This window comes from Aspergillus tanneri (assembly GCF_003426965.1).
Source record: "Aspergillus tanneri strain NIH1004 chromosome Unknown AapTan_1_pilon_pilon_pilon, whole genome shotgun sequence".
Lineage (NCBI taxonomy): Eukaryota > Fungi > Ascomycota > Eurotiomycetes > Eurotiales > Aspergillaceae > Aspergillus > Aspergillus tanneri.
In genome coordinates this window covers 4,680,331-4,701,542 of record NW_022984628.1, presented here as the reverse complement: position 1 = coordinate 4,701,542, position 21,212 = coordinate 4,680,331, and the positions used below count along the sequence as shown (strand labels likewise).

Sequence of the window (21,212 nt, the reverse complement as noted above, 5' to 3'; positions counted from 1 at the left end):
ATCCTGCTCAGTGTTAACAGCAACAACTTAAATACATCCATCCCTGTTGTGCAACTCCACCCATAGAGGTTCCTTGACCCAAAAGCCCCAGATCTTCTGGTCATCCCACTTTTCACATCCGATCATATTCAAATCAAACCGATACAGTAATCTCGCCGTAATCAGCCGCAGCTCTGCCCAAGCCAAATTCCGTCCCAAGCAGTTTCGAGGTCCGAAGGAAAATGGCTGAAAGCTCTCCTTCTCATCTTTCTCGAACACAGGATCACTTCCAGTCCATCTCTCAGGAAGAAAGTCGTTCGGACAATGGAAGTTTCTCGAATCATGGTACGCCGCGAAATGATTAACCCCCACTGTGGTACCGCCCGGTACGAAGCAGTTATCAATAATGGCACCCGCAGCAGGAGTCACCCTTGGAAGGGTGATAGCAACAGGGGGATGGATCCTGAGGACCTCATTCTGGACGGCATTTAAATAAGGGAGATTAGCCACCGCTGACAGGACGATCTCTTTTTCCGATGCGAACGTCTCCCTTATCTCAGTGACTAACGTGTTGTACACATCAGGATGAGTACAGATATAGAACGTGAATGCGCTGAGTGTTGTAGAAGATGACTCCGACCCGGCAATGCTGAATGAGAATGCATTGACCTCCATTTCCTCCCTCGACATGCCTTTGTCTGTCTCCATGGCTGCAAGGATATAATGCAGAAAGTCCTTCCGGTCTGTATTCCGTTCTGTCCTTCGCGTGACTGTTTCCACCACCCGGGCCATGTTTTGCGCTCTAGCCCCGGATATTGACTTCGGCATGAACAGTCGTCGGATTTTATCGACACCATAGAATCTGAATATTTGGATAAAGGTCAGCTCCTTTGAGATGGCGGGTATCGAACTGACGAATAGATCTGCCTTTCCATTATCAAGACAGGTGAAGTGTTCACCAAACGAGAGATCACGGAGTATGTCGTATACTATCATATTAGACTGGTTTTTACGACGATGCTAGAGAGTATTTACCGGTGTATGTAAGCCATGCGACGATGTTGACCGGCCGAGAAGACCGCAGCGAAAGCTGCTCCATCAATTGATCCACATATCCCTCGATAATATCATGCTGCTCTCGCAAGGCGTTTTCCGAAAAGGCATGGGAAAGGAGCCGTCTCTGTCTTGTATGCGTTGCTCGATCAGCAGTTAAAATGTCTACGGATTAGTATATCAGCCACCTAGTGTAAAAGGGAACCCTACTTTGCACGCCGGTAGGTGTGAGGAGAGAAAACACCGGGTCTTTTGACATTTCGTCCGGGCGTGGCCCGTAGATAGCTTTCCATGCAGAGCCAGATGTAAACGAGAGCTCGTTCGGGGCCACGCGCACGATCTTTCCGTATTTCTCATGAAGATGCAGTATTTCATGATGAAGTTGGCCGTGGAATTGGTGCCAACACCATGGGAGTCGAGTGGCAGCCCAGAGGGTTGGGCCGGGATATTTTCGTAGGGGATGCAGGAAGATGTTATAGAGGGGATATAGGGCTAGTAGGAGCAGCTGGATACTTGTTAGATTGGTGTGTACAGTGATAGATCACATACTGTTGTGGTGCTTGCTAGAAAGATAATTCTCCAAATTTCGTCCATTGCAACCTTCTTTCTCTCTTGAGTTGGTGCCGAATCTTGATGATTGTTTGATTAAAGGCATACAGTAGTTCTGCTAGATTTCAAAGCCTATCCGGGCTCCTGACCCAGGCCCCGTCCCCCGGACTCCGATGTCCGGGAGAGGGTTAGAACAGAACCAATTTATTCACCAGAAAAACACAACAACACCGAAAAACACAGGACACTTTATTCCGGTAACAAATATGGCTCTCCAAAACCCAGATATCCATATCATTATCATTGGTGCAGGAATCACCGGCCTCATTCTGGCCCAGTCGCTCAAAAAGGTCCGTTATCTTCAATCCAAAAGACCCTACTAACGAAAAAAGGCCGGTATCCGCTACACCATCTTCGAAAAGGAAGTCTCGCTCAACTATCGTAGCAATGAATGGACCATGGCAATCCACTGGTCTCTTGACCGTCTCGAGGCTCTCCTTCCAGCTGACCGCTTCGCCGCCATGACGCAGGTGTCATGCAACCCTGCTATCCCCATCGACGCCGGGGGCAAATACCCCATTATCCATGGAGAAACGGGTAACCTTCTGGCTGGAGTCCCCTATGCTAAAGGTCTCCGTGTACCGCGGAGCAAAATGCGGGAGCTGTGTGCAGGGGGCATCGACGTCCAGTACGGGAAGAAACTTGTAGATGTGGCGTTCTCAGAAAACGGCCAAGTCGTGGCAATGTTTGAAGACAGAAGCATCGTCACTGGGTCGATCCTCATTGGAGCTGATGGTCCTCGATCGACTGTGCGCGAGTTCGCCATGGGAAGTGTCGAGAAAGCAGCCGTGAGTCGGTTTCCGATCTTCCATACCAACATGACGGTGTCCTACGATGCGGACAGAGCGAGATATCTACGCCAGCGCTTTCCAACTAGTTATCTGGCCTTGAGTGATCGGTCGTTCCATGCTTTTCAGTCCAGTGAGTCTTTATCCCGGTTGCATAGGTGCGGGTCTAACGGTCGTAGTATCGAGTATGCCAGACGGAGTAGACCACCCAGAAACATGGGTCTTTCATCTAGCGATGGCGTGGTTCACAGACACCGAAGAACCGGCTGACTATAAGGAAAGGTTGGGTTTGATCCGTAAGAAAGCCGAAACTTTGGCTGAGCCAGCCCGGTCGGCGTTTACGTGGATTCCAGAAGACACTCAGGTTCATAAAGCGGATATCAGCTTCTGGATCACTCAGCCATGGGATAATCGAGAGGGAAGAATTACCTTGGTTGGGGATGCGGCACATCCCATGCCTCCTTGTAAGTTCCTTACTAGAGCTACGAAACTTGCTGACCAAATAGACCGTGGACAAGGTTTGAATCACTGTATTTGTGATGTGTCGCATTTGCTGGACGGTATCAAAAAGGTTGCGAGCGGAGAATCAACGCTGGCAAAGGAAATTATAGCATATGAGGAAGAAATGGTGCCGCGTGGTAGGGACGAGGTGACTTGTTCAATAGAGAATGGATATATGTTGCATGATTGGGAGAAGGTGCGAGAGAGCCCTGTGTTTAAGCAGGGGTTTAGGCCTATGGAGGGACATGATACTGAGCGCCATGAGAGGATGAAGCCGGAGGCTACTACTGTTGGTACTTAATGCTGGTTCTATTCTACACGAAATTGAATGTTTTTGAAAAGTTCAACAATAATATTGCCATAATGAAGTTGAGAAAAATCTGAAAGTATTGGATAAATTTTACTGCATATAAAGTGCGTGTGTAATGCTACTGCTAACTATCATCTATGACTCCATATTTTCATATGCACAAATAATATACTACCTAAGTTACAAACCCTACAAAGGTTTTCGGCGTCCGGGCCCCGTGAGCCCATCCAGGACATAAAAGTGCACGAAGATTTTCTACTTTCTCATACACCTCAAATATCACCCCAAATTCCATAATGGCCCGTCTCTATGCCTGGGTAATCTGCGCGTACCGCAGAAAAGACCTCTCCGAAGAGGCCTACCATGAATACCTCAGCAATCACCACTCCAACGTCGTCAAACACCATTTAGCGAAGTCGGGAATGGTTAGCTACAGCATTGTAAGTCTACCATCACCTATCTGACGAGACTATACATAATAGAAACTAACAATGACGAGACCCATAATACATCCGAAACAAAAGCCATGACTGCACGCGTGCTCGGTGATAACCCCCAGACGCAAAAGTCCACAGCAGACTGTGACTGTCTCGTGCAAATCACTTTCCATGATATAGAGGACTATCTGAAGGCGAGGAATGATCCGTACTATCGGGATGTGATTGTTCCTGATCATCAGCATTTTGCGGATAGTGAGAAGACAGTGTTCTTTACTGGTTGGGTGGAGACTTTTGTAGTTAATGGACGGGTGGTCTAGCAATCTATGTGTTGGGGTTATTGATATGTGTAGCTACATGATATAATCAGTTTACTTATAGTTCAGGGTTTGTCCTTATTGCAAGAGATTTAGTCATCATGAGTTATATTATTCTTGGTGTAGTCAACTATAGAGATGATGAATAAGGGTCTTACAAACATCTACTTGTCTTTGATAGCAAGGGACACAAAACATCTTGGGGTTATATAAGAGTAAAGCTATTGTAGGGCAATATGCGGTATCGCTCTGTCAACATTTTTGTCTAGCATCACCCAGTTGACTTACGACCACTACCATTAAAATAGCCTCTACTGAACCCTTCGGCATACACCTGCCTTCAATATACACTCTGCATACATTTGTATTTCCAAAAATCCGAATCTGGCATGTCATCTGATACCATAACCTCGTCGGACCCTGTGGCCCCGAACTACAAACCCTATCCCCTGCCACTGAAAAACCTTGACAACAAGCAGATATTCTCGGGACCCGATGTCCTGCAAAAAATGTGTAGCATGCTTAACAATATAGTGAGTTATGCCATTTATACCGTGGATAAATTCAGACGACAACTTACAATCAACATCCACTTCAGTACAGTACATTTACACGTGAAGAACAAAATAGACCTCAATGTCTCCTAAATCAGCGGACGTCTTTATCTTCGGTGACCAAACTGTGCCTTTCGAAACGACCCTGCATACTCTTCTGCAGGTCAAAGATGACCCTATACTGACGGCCTTTTTTGACCGGGTTGGGTACCACCTTCGACGATATGTTGGCACTCTGCCAATCCATCAGCAAAACTGGTTTCCATGCTTCACAACATTGGTCGATTTATTTGCGCAGCATGAAAAGAGCCATGCCTGTCCAGCGTTGAAGTTTTCGCTCCTTTGCACAACCCAGATCGCGCAGTATATGAGGTATAATCCATAAACACTCCTCTGTATGAAGCGGAACTAAGAATGTAGGTATTATGGTCAGGCTTCAAGGCCCTTCCCTACCACGGACAGCACCTATCTTGTTGGCGCTTGTACAGGCTCCTTCGCTGCTTCGGCCATCAGCATCTCGCCCACGCCTTCGGAGTTGCTCCCCGTTGCCGTAGAGTCCGTTCTGGTGGCATTGAAGACTGCAATGCTTGCTTTGATAGTCCGCGAGGACTTGTGTATCCCTGATGAGGACCAGAAGGCGTGGTGCGCCGTCGTTGGGATCGAGAAAGCCGTAGCGGAGGATCTTATAGAGAAGTTCAACACCGAAAAGGTTTGCATAACTCTCTAAATGGGTGGATAAAGCTAATTCAAACAGCATCTTCCCCGTGTGTATCAGCTGTATATCAGTTCCCTCAGCACCGGCAGCGTCTCCATAAGTGGACCACCTGGACTCTTACCTCAGTTTCTCATGTCATCGGCATTAAAACACTCACTATTGCCCATTGAGTTGCCATACCACGCCCCGCACCTGTTTCCTAGCCAAGACATTATCGGGGAATTACATGATCCTTCACTGTATGAGCAGGTGCAGCGCGTCAAAATCATATCTGCCGCGTCGGGGGAGGTCCATACCTCCTTCACCTTTGAAGATCTTCTTCGCCGTGCGGTTGCAGAGACATTGACCAGGCCCCTACAATGCAACCTTGTAGTCGACTGCTTAGCTACAGAACTAGCCCACCATGCTTTCACAAGTTGCAAAATTTGGCATATCTCATACCGCGGCTCTTTCATCTCAAACGCTCTATCCCAGATCTCCCCTGGCCTAACAGTTGTCACAGACTTTTCGATCGAAAACCCAGCAATAATCACGACTCCCACATCAGGAAATTTTTCCCATTCCAAAATTGCGGTAATAGGGTACTCAGGCCGGTTCCCCGATGCTGCCTCAAATGAAGAATTCTGGGACCTCCTGCTCGCAGGTCGGGATGTACATCGCACCATTCCACCGGATAGATTCAACTGGGAACGGCACTACGATGCGACCGGAAAAACGAAGAACACAAGCCGTATCAAATATGGCTGCTTCATCAAGGAGCCGGGTGTTTTTGATGCCAGATTTTTCAATATGTCTCCCAGAGAAGCAGAAAACACCGACCCCGCTCAACGGTTAGGTATTATGTCAGCTTATGAAGCTATTGAAATGGCCGGTTTAGTTCCAAACTCTACCGCAAGTACGCAGCAAGACCGTATTGGCGTGTTTTATGGCGTGACCAGTGATGACTGGAGAGAGGTAAACAGTGGCCAGAATGTTGATACATATTTTATCCCGGGGGGGAATAGGGCATTCATTCCGGGTCGGATGAGGTATGTTCTTGTTATCACGGAGCTTTGACTTCGCTGACGAACGGCGGAATAGTTACTTTTTTCGATTCTGTGGTCCGAGCTTGAGTATTGACACGGCATGCTCGTCGAGTTTTGCAGCAATTCAGACAGCTTGTGCTTATCTCTGGCGGGGAGAATGCGATACTGCTCTGGCTGGTGGCGTGAATGTCTTGACTAACCCAGATAACTTTTGTGGACTGGATCGTGGGCATTTTCTTACCGCAAAGGGTACTCATTCCTTCTTTCCAATACTTAACAGGATGGAAACTTATTGAATTAACAGGTAACTGTAACGCCTTCGACGATGCTGCAGACGGGTACTGCCGGTCCGACTCCATTGGTAGCGTCCTCCTGAAACGACTTGAAGACGCACTGTACGACAATGATCCTATCTTTGGCGTTATCCGCGGTGCATATACAAATCACTGCGGTAGGACTGATTCTATCACACGCCCATTTGAGGGAGATCAAGTTGCTGTGTTCAATCGTATTACTCGATATTCCGGAATAGATCCCCTGGATGTAGGGTATGTTGAGATGCATGGTACAGGCACACAGGCCGGAGATGCCACGGAGATGAAGTCGGTGCTGTCGGTGTTTGCGCCAGAGTCTAAAAGGAATCTTCCACTTCATTTAGGCACTGCAAAGGCAAATATTGGGCATGCAGAATCAGCAAGCGGTGTGGCTTCTATGGTCAAGGTTTTAATGATGTTGAAACACAGTACCATCCCACCCCATTGTGGGATTAAAACGAAAATCAACCACACATATCCGGATGACCTACTAGACAGGAACATTCATATTATATTTCAACCAAAGGAGTGGAAACGAGATCCGGGCAAGAAACGTTTGGCTTTTCTGAACAATTTCAGTGCTGCCGGTGGGAACACCGCAGTGCTGTTGGAGGACGCACCAGAGAAGCTCAGGTCAGATGTACCGGATCCACGGACTCGATATACTGTTGCCGTCACAGCAAAGACAGTCAAGTCTCTCGAAAGAAATATAAAGAATCTGGTTCAGTATCTGACAGACAATCCTGATACATCGTTGTCATCCCTGTCGTATACCACCACAGCCAGACGTATGCACCAGACTTACCGAGTCATTGTGTCCGGAGCGGATATTTGCTCCATCCAAAATAACCTCGAAAAGAATCTAACCAAAACACATAAGGAGGCTAGTAACCGACCAGTTGTCATGGTGTTCAGCGGCCAGGGCACCCTCTACTCTGGCATGGGAAAACAGCTATTTGATGCAATCCCGCCTTTCAGGGACAATCTCCTGCGATTCAATAGCATTGCCGAAAGACAGGGGTTCCCAGGTTTCCTTTCCCTCATATATGGATCCACAGAGGATAATGTCGATCAAATGAGGGACCACCTTGCCTTGGTTTGCCTCCAAATGGCTCTGTACACTTTTTGGACATCCCTAGGAGTCAAACCCATTGCCACCATTGGACACAGTCTAGGCGAATATCCAGCGATGTATGCTTCCGGAGTTCTTTCCGCTGCGGACGTAATATACCTTGTCGGTAAACGAGCTGAACTACTGGCCGAGAAAGTTAGGCCCAGGACGCATGGTATGTTGGCTGTGAGGGACTCAATCGTCAACATCCAAGGAGAGTTGGACAGCGCCTGCGCTGTTGCCTGTTTCAATCAACCCAACAATAACGTTATTAGCGGACCAATTCGCCAGTTATCTTCTCTAAAGGAGAGATTGGCAGTCCGCGGAATCGGATGCACCATGCTAGACGTGCCTTTCGCATTTCACTCGGCGCAGGTTGATACCATACTCGAGGATTTTAAAACCATGGCCCAAAATATACGCTACCGTGCCCCACAGATCACCTACATCTCGCCTTTACTAGATGCAGCTGTCCCGGCAGGTGATGGCCATACCCTGACAGCGGAGTACCTGACCAAGGCATGTCGACGACCTGTGAATTTCCAGGGTGCAATCGAGGCAGTACAAGCAACAAACCTGATAAGTTCAAAAACCATGTGGTTAGAAATAGGATCTCATCCGGTTTGCTCTGGCATGGTCAAAGGAATCCTAGGCCAGGACGCAACCACCGTCGCATCACTGCGTAAGAATGTCGATACATGGGAGGTGCTGACCGCAGGGCTAGAACAACTGTTTTTAAACGGCCTAGATATCAACTGGACAGAGTATCATCGTCCATGGATGACCCAGCAGGAGGTTCTTCCACTCCCATTATATTCATGGGACTTGAAAAATTATTGGATCCAGTATCAGAATGATTTCTGTCTTACGAAAGGCGAATGTCGGGCTCCTGCCAAAGACAGCCAAACTTCCCTTTTCCTGTCCCCTTCTGTTCAGCAGATCCTGAAGCAGGAGCATGGAACTACGACTTCCACATTGTCGGCTGTGTCTGACATTAACGATCCAAGTCTATCGCCAATTTTGAAGGGGCATGTTGTGCACGGAGCTGTTCTTTGTCCGTCGGTAAGTCAAAACACACTCACTGTTGTTCTGTGCTAACCAATCAGTCCCTTTACGCCGACGTGGCCCTCACAATCGCTACATATATGATCCAAGAGTCGAATATGTCATACGAATCTGTTGGTCTTGACGTAGCAGATATGCAAGTACAGAATCCACTGGTTTCACAGGGCAAATCTGCAAATCTATATCACGTCTCTGCCACTGCAGATTGGACCGCCAACCTCATTTCCTTCCGCCTGTTCAGTGGTCCCGAAGGCAATACAACAGAACATGCTACATTTTCCGTCCGGATTACACCGCGACAGACTTGGCTTGCTGACTGGAAACGAAACACATACTTAATTCTCTCGCGAATTGCGTCCCTTCGGGCCAGCACACTTCATGGCAACGCACATGTTCTAAAAAAACGTCTAGCGTACCAACTCTTCGCAACAACGGTTGAATACGGTTCGGACTACCAGGGCATGCAAGAAGTCGTTCTCGACTCAGATGAACATGAAGCTACAGCGACGGTATGTTTCCAGACTGACGAGAACGGGTTCACTTTCAACCCTTGCTGGATAGATAGTCTGGGTCATATCGCTGGGCTTAATATGAACAGCGATATTTCTCCAGGCAACACACAGGTGTTTGTTAATCAGGGATGGCATCGTATGCGTTGTGCAGTGCCCCTAACTCGGGGGAAGACATATCAAGTATACAACCGGATGCAATTAGAGGAAGGGTCGACATACCTTGGCGACACATATATCCTGGAAGGTGATACTGTTGTTGCTTTATACGAAGGAGTTCAGGTGAGAAAAATTATCAGTCTAAAGGACGCAGGCTGACTGGCGTAGTTCCAAGGAGTTCCTCGACGACTGCTTGATCGGTTGCTCTCCGGTCCCAAAGCCGCCGGCCAAAAAGTGCCGCAAACAAATGAGGCCATCCCGAGACAGCCGCAAGCAAATTCCATCGCTCCAAAGACGGACAATACTACAGCTCGAATAATGAGTATCATCTCAAGCGAAGCCGGCGTTGATGCAAATGACATGGACCCAAACGACAGTTTCGCGAACTATGGAATTGACTCACTGTTATCGCTAACAATAAGTGGCCGAATCCAGGAAGAAACAGGAACCGAAGTTCCATCGTCCCTATTCGCTGAATACCCTACTCCGAACGACCTTCTTAACTTCCTTGGTGCTTCAAATACGGTCTCTTCAGCAACAAGTGACAGTGTATCTGGCCACGAAACTGGCATCATGACCGAATCGGCTTCAAGTGACTCCATCCTGGACACCATTCGATCGACCATCGCATCAGAGACAGGAGTCGCGATCAGCGATATAAAACCAGCCACTCCGTTCACTGATCTAGGTGTTGACTCACTGCTAGGTCTCACTATCACCAGCACGCTTTCTGAAACCTTGGGAGTAGACATCCCATCCACGATTCTCGCCGACTATCCCAATCTCTCGGAAGTTGGCAAGTCACTCGGTCTTGACAAAAGCACACCCCCACCACCACCAGCAAAACCTGTATCTCCGTCCTCGGACGCCACAACAGGTCCCCAATCAACCTCAGTTCTTCTCTGGGGCAACACAAAAACCGCATCGAAGACAATATTCTTTTTCCCAGATGGGTCTGGCTCCGCAACATCTTACGCTCACCTTCCCAAAATCCCCGACACAGCTGCCTACGGCCTCAATTGTCCATACATGAAGACACCTCATGACATGAATTGTTCCCTAGAAGAGCTCACTGCAAAGTACATCCTGCAGATCCGTCGACGCCAACCTACTGGGCCCTACTACCTCGCCGGATGGTCTGCAGGCGGCATATGTGCGTACGAAGCCGCAAGACAACTATCTGACGCAGGGGAGAGTACGGCTCGGTTGGTATTAATCGATGCTCCGAATCCAATAGGGCTTGAGAATCCTCCACAGCGAATGTACGATTTCTTTGATGAAATTGGTGTTTTCGGGGCGAATGGAACTGCGCCGAGCTGGCTGCGTCCGCATTTTGATGCGTTCATCCGGCTCCTGGACGCATATAAGATTAGTCCATTTAATCTCACTGTCCGGACACATCTTATCTACGCAACCCTTGGAGTGTGTCATGACGGTCCTAAAATGGAGATTCGACCAGACGATCCCCGTGAGATGGTCTGGTTGTTGAATGACCGGAAAGATTTCAGTGGTGATGGGTGGGCTTCCCTTGTTGGCAGGCCAAACTTACATATAACGGTTCTGGATGGGGTGAACCATTTCTCAATGATGGAGAGGGGAGAGCATATGTCTGCTTTTGGGCAATTTCTCCAACGTGCGATGAATTGATGGGATATTAGTCGATCCTTTATATTGCTCTTGGATAAATAAAAGTACTTAATTTATTCATGCCATAAATATCATACGTAGGCCATTTCCATATCATGCCGCCAGTACGGAGTAGAATATATCACAAACTCAGCGGATGCGCCCTCAAATACTCCTCAAACGTCACCAACTTTCCCCGCGCCTGCTGCGCCCCCCAAGCTACCTTCTCCTGGGTCCCATTACCGAAATATCCATAATCCTGAATAAACTGAAACATATCACTCAAATGAGGACCCATCTCCTCAGGCAAAAATTCCTCCCACACCTCCTTCGGCATCTGATTATAAACCACCGTCTTTCCTACCACCCTACCAATCGTCTCCGCGATCTCCAGTATCGTATACATCCTCGTCGCAGCACAGATCACCTTTCCTTCATATTTCTCGAAATCCGCCAGCACCGCAGCAACCCACTTCCCCATATCCCCCTCCGTATCAAGCAACGGAAGCTGCGTATCTGGACGGACAAACAACGACAATGCATAGGTCCCATCGTCCCGCATCCTCGGGGCCAACGACCGACTAAAATTCGACATGAAGCAACCCGGCGCGATGAACGCGCTCCGAATCGGCAACGTCCGAATATACCTCTCTACCTCTTCCTTTCCATCGAAGTGGACCCCGTTCGTGAGTGCGCCGTTCGACTCAGCCAGGATACTCGGCAACGTGGAGAAGATGTAATATGGGACGTTCATGTCCACAGCCGCGTCAACGAGGGCTCTGCCCTGCACCACTTCATGCTCGTAGGTGTTCCCGTTGTAGGTGGTGATTGTGCATGCGAATATGACGTGTGCATTGGTGAATGCTGCGCGGAGGGAGGCTGTATCTGTGACATCTGCGTGGACCATCTCCACGCCTTGTGTTGATAGGGTCTTGGCGGCGGGTTGCGTCGGATCGCGTGAAGTTCCGCGCAGTATGTACTGGTTGCGAAGGACCGGGTCTGATTGGATGGCGGAGATCACGGAGCGGCCTTGTTGACTTGTTGCGTTCGTGATGACGACGAGGTTGGACATTTTGGATGGTGGCTGCTTTTTGGGGAGTTACTTCGCTGATATTGAGGTTGGTCGGTAGGTAGAGAATAGGTGGGAGGGCGAGAGGTGTAGATACGTATTAAATTGTATACTCGCAGGTCGGAGTCCGAGATGGAGGGAGTGACAATGGATAAAGCTCGTTCGGGGCTTGTCTCCGGTTGGTGACCACGGTAGGAATGTGTTTATTATTGGGGGGGTCTGAAGTGGTTGTATTCAGAAGGATTGTCAGCACCCCTCTATGAGGAGTATTGGGTAAGTATATTCACATGATGTCTCAATATGGACTAGCTTTATTCTGACAGAATGCTGAACGAGCGGGGGATGCTTGTGTAAATGACATAGATGTGATATAGGTGTGGTTCGAAAATGGTCTGGACTAGTCCTTCTCTTGGTGGTGTTTGGATCTGCAACAGGTGACCTACACATGTGATACCAGATTCAAGGTCCAATTTGGAATATGAAAAATAGTGTAATTTGTATTATATGCAGTTCCACTGTTATGAGTCGCACTTCACTAGTATAGTAACACATGCAAATGTAGGCATGTACATCGACTGCTACATGAAATATCTATTCCTCACCAGGCACATTTCGCCAATATCCCGTTCGGCCATCTTCTCACTCCCGCTTTTCTCATCTCATCAAGACAAAGAATCCCGAGACCAAAAGCAGCCGGAAGGAAGTAATGTTCGGCAGGGACGTTGGTCGTATTCAGAACCTCCTGCAACGATGGTATGTACAGCCAAAACACGGCCATCACGAGGGCAAATAGAATCGCAGGGAAAAGGAGCAGATTCTGCGTCTGTTTATCCAATGCGGGTGGATGTTGAAAGATCGATAGACGGCGAGTTCGGACGGCCATCAGGTTGAACCATTGCCTAACATGCGTTAGTTTAGTGACAATGGGCCGGGATGGAGCATGAGTTACATGACAACCAGGTTGATAAAGTACACCGAGCTGGCTTCGTTCATCTTTGCATTGTAGTAGTCTTGATCAATGCCTTCGGGGAGCGCTCCGAATTTAAACCATAATGCGGAGAAGGGAATCCTGTTACGCTCAAGATACCAGAAGGCCATGGAGAAAGACGCAACGGTTTCTAGCATTCCGTAGATACCGTACGCGTGTAAGATCAGTTTCCAGTTGACGAGACGGTCACGCTTGGGTTTGCGAGGTGGGCGCAATAGGACGTCCGCTTCGGGTTTCTCGTATGCAAGAACGGTCGCAGCAGCGCAGTCTGTGAAACAGCTATTTCATTGGTTAGTATCCTAGTATTTATAACTGTGGCTGGAGATTTCTCACCAAATGATAATCATAAGGAAGGAAGATAGAACCTGTGGCAAACCAAAGACCACACTGGCCATCACGGGCCAGAACTCGGAGAAGGATCCGGCAGGAAGAAGATACACAATTGTCTTTTTCAAGTTATCGAATACCACACGGCCGTACTGGACGGCTTCAACGATGGCGGAAAGCGAGTCCAATAATACCATGTCGGACGCTTCAATAGCAATGTCCGACCCACTTCCAAGGGCAATACCGATGTCTGCTGCTTTTAGTGATGGGGCATCATTGACTCCATCGCCGGTCATGCCAACAATTTCGTCTCTTGCACGGAATTCCCGCACAATACGAAGCTTTTGCTCCGGGGTTGTGCGTGAGAAGACAATTTCTTGATATCTACAGAGTTGATCCCATTGATGATCATTTAGACTCGTAAGGTCTGCACCCGTTATAACGATTGCCGAAGATACAGTTCCTTCTTTTTCAATGGACCTAGGATTGGGAAATCGTTGTAGAGCGTTGATATCGTCGACACGCGCCGCTGTTACAATTCTGCATTGTTGCGCAATTGATAAAGCTGTAAGCCCGAAATCGCCGGTCACCTGAACATGGTTAATCTAAGAAAGTATAAAGTGGGTGTATATTTTACCATGAATATCCTAATCCCTGCACACCTCAAGGTATTCACCACATCAGGGATCTCCCCCCTAGGTGGATCGACAATACCCAGAAGACCAACCAGGATCAAATCACTGCCTGCCTGGCGAAGGACCTCAGAATCAAACTGCTGCGATGATGATATGATGCCGACTTCGGATCCACGAAGAACCTTGCGTGCAAGAAGGATCACACGCTTCCCTTCACTAGACCAGCGATCTTTAAGCTCTTTGACAGTTGCAAGGGTCGAGCTGTCCAAAGCTGATAAGCTTCCGTCAACACCGGTGGTCTTACTACAACGTTCGATCAAAATGTCAGGAGCACCTTTAATGGTGAGTAATCTGGCAGTTTAGTCAGTTTACAAGTTTGTATATTTGACATAATTGGGGCCCGCTCCGTGGGGGGTGTTAATTACCTGTCCTCTTGCTTAAATTCCGATGCTTCGGCAGCAGACAAGGCGAGCGGGATAACTTCCGGATCGGTCGGTGTTAAGGTGCGCACCATAAATTTATTCTTACTGTTAAATGGCAATTCGTGTGTCTTTTTCCACTTGCGACGGAGTTCATCAGTAGGACCAAGACTTTCAGAGAATCGTAAGACAGCCTGGTCAGTTGCATCACCGTAGATACGTCTCGAGGAAAGGTCAATATTAGCAGAGGAGGCATCAAATTCAGCTGCATTACAAAGGGCGGCAATAGACCGTAGATGTTGGACACCCAGCATGTCCTCTTTGATCGCGGCTGGGTCGAAAGACGAAGAGCCAACCGCACTGTCGGTGGCAAACATTTGATTCTATTACATGTCAGCTGCGCCCCACGTATTTGACTATATTAGGATTCGTACCCTAGTCAACGTGCCTGTCTTATCAGAGCAGATCACCGACACAGCTCCCAGAGTCTCCACTGTCTTGAGCGACTTGCAAAGGATTTTGTTCTTGCTCATGAGGGCTGCGGTGATAGTCAAGCTTGCTGTGAGAGCAATTGGGAGGCCCTCTGGAATAAAGGCGATAGCAATACTGACACAATCAACAATCAAAGTAGGAACATTGATCCAGCCAGGATGATCTTTCCGGAGCCATGTAGCCCTACGGGTGGATTAGTTATTTCTACGGAGCTTAGGAGGAGGGATTAGAAAATACCAAACAATAATAACGATAATCACCATCATCAACATGATGAGGACAATGAGGATAACAAAGCGGAGAATTTCCTTTTCCAGAGTTGACAATCCCGTCTTGGGCTCATTTGTCAATTTTGCAATCCTACCGAAAACTGTTGAATCACCAGTAGAGACGACTATGCCAAGGATATTTCCTGACACACAGTGAGTGCCTTGAAGGCCGATACAACGTGTCTCAAGATAATTGTTGTCTGTGGAATCCACCGTCGCGTTAATTGGGAGTGACTCGCCTGAGACTGTTAGACTATTCTTGGAACGTATGGCAGGCTACGCACCTGTCAAGATAGAACGATCCAGGCAGGCATCATTTGAAACTTCAAGGAAGCGGATATCCGCCGGCAGTTTATTACCCGCCTTGAGGTAAACAATATCACCGGGTACAACCTCTGAAGCAGGCACCATGCTTTGGGAACCATCTCGCAAGACAAGGCAGCTTTCTGGGAGCATAGCTGTGATAGATGCCATGACTCTGGAAGATGACCAGTCCTGCCACGCGTTAAAAGCAGCCTGTATAAAGAACACTGCCAACAGAACGATGGCCAGTGCCAAGTTGGCTACTGCCGGTGGTTGGCCTAGTGGCTTCCACGAGATAAACACCAGGATGCAGCCGATCAGTAGGATTGCCCCAAACCCTTTGAAAAAGTATCCCAATATTTGTGAAACCCAAGGATGTGGCATATGCGAAATAGCATTTTTTCCATATTGGCTGATATGTTGCTTGGCCTGTTCGGTAGATAATCCTTGTGATGCATCGACTTGCCATTGTTTCTGAAGTTCTATCGCGGATAGGATATGCCATTCGAGATTTGAAAGATCTACACATCAGTTGTCAGCTTAATCTCACTTCCTAAAGATGTATGGACATACCATCAGCGATGGCATCTTTAGCTTCGGCGGCCTCAGCTCGCTTCCGTTCCTTGCCTTCGTCGATCTCAAAGGAGCTGTAAGATAGGTCAGACACCAATGGCAACTATATATAGTAAACCACAGACATGGTACGATAATGGATTGGAAGCGTCAGCGACGGATCAACTGTGGTCCTGCGGTTCATACTGCGAATCGAGAACTGTGATGCTATCGAGGCAGTTGAGTTCTTTCGAGTGAGATTAGCGGTCCTCGAGGAAGCTCTATTTCCCGTTTCCTCGTCGGCATCCTGCCAGCGAAGCCGCGCTGGGTCCGCTTTGCCATCGGTATCCATCCTCTGAATCGCCAGCTGAGATCCAAGGACTGGAAGAAAAATTTTCGTAAGTTGGAGGACATTGGTTCTTAGTTTTTGAGCTTTATAGGTTTTACACATATGCGGTGTAAATTAGACTGACACATGGCGTCGCGTGGATGATGGGTGCGCGAATTACGACACCCAGAGCTTAGGGCGGCACCTGATGCGGCATTTCCTGCTCAACGCGGATGTCCACTCGTACGGGCAAAATCCCTCACAATATAGTCTCAGCTCCATCTGAGCTCTACTCGAGAGAGGATAATGCTCCCGGTACTCGCATGCAACCTTGGACATTATTCCCTCAGAGCTAAGAGCTGTGAGCTTATCGTCTAATATTCCAACCTAATGGAGGCAAGGGGAAAAAATAATTAGGCACCACCATAAACAAGAAAATATCAGCGGCAAATTTAAGATCAAATTGACAGTCCTCTAAATTATAGGAACAAGCAAAATTATGTTAAGCTTTGCTGCCTCCACCTCTAATAGCAGCTGCGTGCTGTGTGGGGCCAACGTGACTTTGCTAGATCTGACCTAACTTGGCCTGTGCATATTAATGTTCCCATTGGCTAATTCCCGATTGGCAGCATGCGGGTGTGTCTCGACTGCAGCCACTAAGCCTGACATGTTCTACACAGTGTGAAGGGGTATCGTGATAGGGTGGCCCACTTATTGAGCAGCAAGCAGTGCTAAACGCGAATTTCTTGGTATGGGTCCTTAGCTCCGAGTGATTATCCTAAGAGTTGTCATTAATTTGCATTCTTCCCAGCTATGGGTCTTACATTTGACAGGTAGGTGAATCAGAGGAACTTGGTTACGTACTATTAAGAAGATATATTGTATTCTCTTAGTTTTGTAGCTAGATGTCGCCTGCTTACGTGCTACTAAAATAGATATTGTATATTCCAACATAACCAGCTCCAGTTCAGGGTGCTAAGTGAAAGAGAAGTAGAGGGAAATGATATGAAAAATATATGGACCCGACCCGAGCGCCTAAGTTAGCACCTCGGCACCCTGAGTGCTATTTCCCCTGAGAACCTGGCCCTATTGCTGGATAAGAGTATGTGTTCATCAAATAGTATTCAAGGCAAGATAGATATCAAATATGGTCCTTAGTACGTTACGTGCGTGTAGCTGATATGGTGTTCCTCTGTCCCCACTTTCCCCTGAATTATAGTGATCGTGTCGAGATCGCTTCAGTTTACTCAATCTGTTGTAAATCAGAGGATTGATTGTTATTATTCTTATCCGTAAAATTGAGGGTTTCTATATACAAGATGAACATCGGATTGATTAGAAATCAATATGATTCTATGCGGAATAAATTCCGTATATACATATGACCTATGGTAGATGCTAGTTTTAGCATTGAGGCGATGGTAAGAACTCAATAGGGTGAATCATCATATAACTGGGGGTGTACGCATTGAATTGTTATCTTCGAGTCTATAAATTGAACGTTCAACTTAAGACGTAGATCTTGTTTAGAAAGCCATAGAAGACAAAGAAGACCTTGCTTTTGGAATATAAAAAAGCCCGCCCCAGTCGAAGGGGTGGTGGGATCAAATGTACCCGCTGCTACTCCAGTAAGTAGTCCGATGCCTCAAAGAACAGAATAATGTCAAGGAATCTCCGAATAAATAATATTATTAAAACATCATAGCTCAAAACTGGTTGTCGGTCGTAGTCTCATCCCAGCCTTTTCGTAGGTTCGATCAATAGCCTCCATCTGCCTGATGCTATCATCTCCATCAACCCAGACGCCCGAACCCTTGCGCCCCTTGATCTTGTTCACAAACTCATTCAGTTGATAGAGATAGCTTGGCCACCACTCTTTCCCGACAATCGCTCGTTCATCATCAGATGGCCAACTATACGCCTTGAGTCGTTTGGATTCCTTCCATGTGTTCAGAACCAGGCCCGCACGCCGGATTGTAATCGTATCATCCACATCAATCCGGTGATACACACTCGGCATGAGATGATTCCAGATAGTTACCTTCCGCTTGACGGAGCGGATTTTACCGTCCGGGCCCTTCACTTCCTTTTCTTCCAACTCAGCCTCGCACTTAGGCCAGCCGAAACCCGGTAGCCATTTCGTCCACGAAGCCGGAAGTAAGGGCCAGCCTCCCGACGCAGCCAGATCAGCCACCAGCTTTCCCGTTGCACCGCTCTCTGTTCTGTATGTCGCCGTCATTGCCTGGTCAATTTGCTTGTCGTAGTCCAACCCACAGCTGGAAGGCACACGCCTCCCTTCTGCCTCAACTACCTCTTTCGGTTCCTCCCGCAGAATTTGACGTAGACAGTTCATAGGATACGTCCCAAAATCCATCATCGCGCCACCGGAAAGATCATACCGCCAGCGAATGTCGGTAATCGGGACTCCTCCCTTGGGAAGATACTGCTGTGCAAGAGCATGTTTCACTGGCCCCACGGTAGGATCCCCGTGGATGTAGGACAGAAATACCTGCCATGCGGGATGGAAGCGATAGTGGAATGCTTCCAGGACAATAGGGGCACCAGGCGCTTCGATCAAGGGGTGGTTGAATAGTGCATGGGCTTCTTCGCCGTTCGAACAAGATGGCTTCTCCAGGAGGACGTGTTTGCCGGCGCGGACGGCGCGCAGGGCCCATTCAAAGTGGAGACTGTTGGGTAAGGCGATGTAGATGGCGTCGATTGAAGGGTCGCTGAGAAGATCTGTAGTTATTGAACAAATGTTGCTTGTAAGGGAAGTTATATTAGGGTGCCATATATTGCTTACCTTCGTAGGAGGAATGGACGATAGGAATGTCATGTTTCTTGGCGTATGCCTCTGCGCGACTGTGATCTCGGGCTGCAACTGCAGCGATGATCACATCTGGATGTGCTTTGGCTGGGACAATCAGGGCTATTGGGCTATCTTCATGTCAATACCGGACTTGGGAAATAGAATAAGATGGACTTACGCGATATTCGACGCTCCGAGGAGCCCGAATCGTATGGGATCACGCTGCTTCCGGACCGGTGGAGGACTAATAAAACCTGTGTAGATACGATACAGCACGCCGAAAACCATCGCGATATCTCCCTCTAGATTTTATATGACTCTTTAAATCAAATCAGATCATGTAGGTTGCAATTATGGCAGTGGGATTTAAGCTGTCGTTCGCACTCTGATAATGATGACGTCATGTAATCACGCGTTGGATCGATCGCGTCAGCCCCAACTGAGTCAGATAAACTTTTCTGAGGGTCGCATTGATATCACATGGATGATAAAGAGAAATATCGCCCCTTTACAGTGTTTCCTGTTTTTTATGTCTAAGCGACATAGAGATTGGCCTCCAGTGAGGTGCTGACGGATTGGGCGATCCTTGCAAGGCTATTCCTGATTAGGGACGTCCAAGTCTAGCCCCTTCCCAAATGGGAGATTTCATGGATCAGATTTTTGCCGGAGAGCAAGTCGACGGTGGGCTACTCATGATTTAATATGGATTTATGTTTGATATGAGAATTGAAATTTCGTCCTCGTAACTTATATAACTGGTTGTATCTTCATCTTCGGATATGAATGATTGTCATAATAATCAAGGGATATACAAGCCGAGGACAGTATAGAGTGAATTATCAAAATAGACAGAGAAGGTATATGAAATCTACTCCTGATAATCCTTTTACTGGGTAAATTCTCTGACAAACTTCTAGCATTCTATCTTCCTCTCGTGGCTTGTATACTAGCATCGCCCTACCAATAGAGCTCAGCAAATATCTGTACCACTATGCTTTCTGACCTCATCACCACTAACCCCTTTAGTATGTATTTTACATTAACCGTATCATGGATACGTGTATCAACACCTCACCGTCTCACATTCGCCGTTCGTAACCTGCAAGGATACGCGGCTTGGATCGAATAAACATGCTGTCTTAAAAGGCACCTTCATGCCTCTGACACTTTAAAGTCCTTGCATGCCACATGGCTGTGTCTCTTGCTGAATTATTAACGACGTACATAGTCTCCACCATCTCTACGCACATTTGCTCCAGTGCATTATGGGAGCTGCAGCATGAGGTTCGAGCTCTATTCAGGAGATGCTTGTTCATGTCAGTGCCAATCACTGACTCCCTTAAAGAACGACATGACATCATTCACATGGGCAACAATGTCCATGATGCATGGAACCAACGACACATATGTGGCAAGTGTCCGTTTTCTTCCGCAAGCTGTTCAGGAAACATGAAATGGGGTATACTTGTCAAGGGCTAAACCTCTATAACCTAATAACTAGGGTGGATACAAAAGGAATCGTCGAAGAGGAAAGAGAAGAGGAAACAGCGATGAGACGATTGCGAAGTAAGGGGGGGGAAGTCACATGATAGAGTGTACTAATCAATATACTAATCATGTGGCAGGCGAGGAGAAAGGAAACACGAGGGCTGAGGGCCCGAGTAGGCTGAGGGGCTCTAGCCCCTTACAATACTTCCCCAATTCCAGTTTTGTCGCGTAACGCTCCGTGTGAAAATTTCGCTGGAAGCTTCAGGCTAGTAGCAACACTTGATTCAAATTTTTTTCCTAGCATGAAGTCCATTTGGTCTTTAACATTGACGCTAGTTGAATATGGGCCGCAGAATGATTCCATTTCTGTAATGAGAGCTCTAGCCACAGCTTGACAACGGTGTCATTGCACTCCACTTTATGCAGTCCATTGTGGGCACCAGACGAGCAGTACCGTCGCG

At 47.6% G+C, this 21,212-nt stretch overlaps 7 protein-coding genes across 7 annotated transcripts; 3 read left to right on the top strand and 4 right to left on the bottom strand.

Moving 5' to 3' along the window:
* Positions 1–27: 27 nt before the first annotated feature.
* On the bottom strand, positions 28–1,626 carry ATNIH1004_003525 (cytochrome P450; the record flags this gene model as incomplete). Its single annotated transcript, XM_033568202.1, has 4 exons — positions 28–968; positions 1,015–1,197; positions 1,243–1,537; positions 1,582–1,626. The coding sequence occupies 4 exons, from the start codon at positions 1,624–1,626 to the stop codon at positions 28–30; spliced, it is 1,464 nt and encodes a 487-aa protein (XP_033430197.1).
* Positions 1,627–1,847: 221 nt separating this feature from the next.
* On the top strand, positions 1,848–3,231 carry ATNIH1004_003524 (FAD-dependent oxidoreductase; the record flags this gene model as incomplete). The annotated part of the gene is made up of 4 exons (XM_033568201.1): positions 1,848–1,931; positions 1,974–2,562; positions 2,609–2,893; positions 2,936–3,231. 4 exons carry the CDS (start codon positions 1,848–1,850, stop codon positions 3,229–3,231), a joined length of 1,254 nt encoding a protein of 417 aa, XP_033430196.1.
* A 305-nt stretch (positions 3,232–3,536) lies between these two features.
* ATNIH1004_003523 (EthD domain-containing protein) lies at positions 3,537–3,997 on the top strand (the record flags this gene model as incomplete). The annotated part of the gene is made up of 2 exons (XM_033568200.1): positions 3,537–3,680; positions 3,740–3,997. 2 exons carry the CDS (start codon positions 3,537–3,539, stop codon positions 3,995–3,997), a joined length of 402 nt encoding a protein of 133 aa, XP_033430195.1.
* Positions 3,998–4,383: 386 nt separating this feature from the next.
* Positions 4,384–11,093, top strand: ATNIH1004_003522 (type I polyketide synthase; the record flags this gene model as incomplete). Its single annotated transcript, XM_033568199.1, has 8 exons — positions 4,384–4,527; positions 4,712–4,920; positions 4,969–5,257; positions 5,303–6,291; positions 6,344–6,537; positions 6,593–8,775; positions 8,820–9,569; positions 9,615–11,093. 8 exons carry the CDS (start codon positions 4,384–4,386, stop codon positions 11,091–11,093), a joined length of 6,237 nt encoding a protein of 2,078 aa, XP_033430194.1.
* Positions 11,094–11,214: 121 nt separating this feature from the next.
* Positions 11,215–12,144, bottom strand: ATNIH1004_003521 (NmrA/HSCARG family protein; the record flags this gene model as incomplete). Its single annotated transcript, XM_033568198.1, has 1 exon — positions 11,215–12,144. One exon carries the CDS (start codon positions 12,142–12,144, stop codon positions 11,215–11,217), a length of 930 nt encoding a protein of 309 aa, XP_033430193.1.
* Positions 12,145–12,739: 595 nt separating this feature from the next.
* Positions 12,740–16,478, bottom strand: ATNIH1004_003520 (cation-translocating P-type ATPase; the record flags this gene model as incomplete). The annotated part of the gene is made up of 10 exons (XM_033568197.1): positions 12,740–13,040; positions 13,091–13,408; positions 13,463–13,996; positions 14,119–14,442; positions 14,517–14,893; positions 14,945–15,185; positions 15,240–15,372; positions 15,556–16,095; positions 16,148–16,221; positions 16,273–16,478. 10 exons carry the CDS (start codon positions 16,476–16,478, stop codon positions 12,740–12,742), a joined length of 3,048 nt encoding a protein of 1,015 aa, XP_033430192.1.
* A 1,675-nt stretch (positions 16,479–18,153) lies between these two features.
* On the bottom strand, positions 18,154–19,551 carry ATNIH1004_003519 (Gfo/Idh/MocA family protein; the record flags this gene model as incomplete). The annotated part of the gene is made up of 3 exons (XM_033568196.1): positions 18,154–19,193; positions 19,258–19,391; positions 19,442–19,551. The coding sequence occupies 3 exons, from the start codon at positions 19,549–19,551 to the stop codon at positions 18,154–18,156; spliced, it is 1,284 nt and encodes a 427-aa protein (XP_033430191.1).
* Between the last annotated feature and the right edge of the window lie 1,661 nt (positions 19,552–21,212).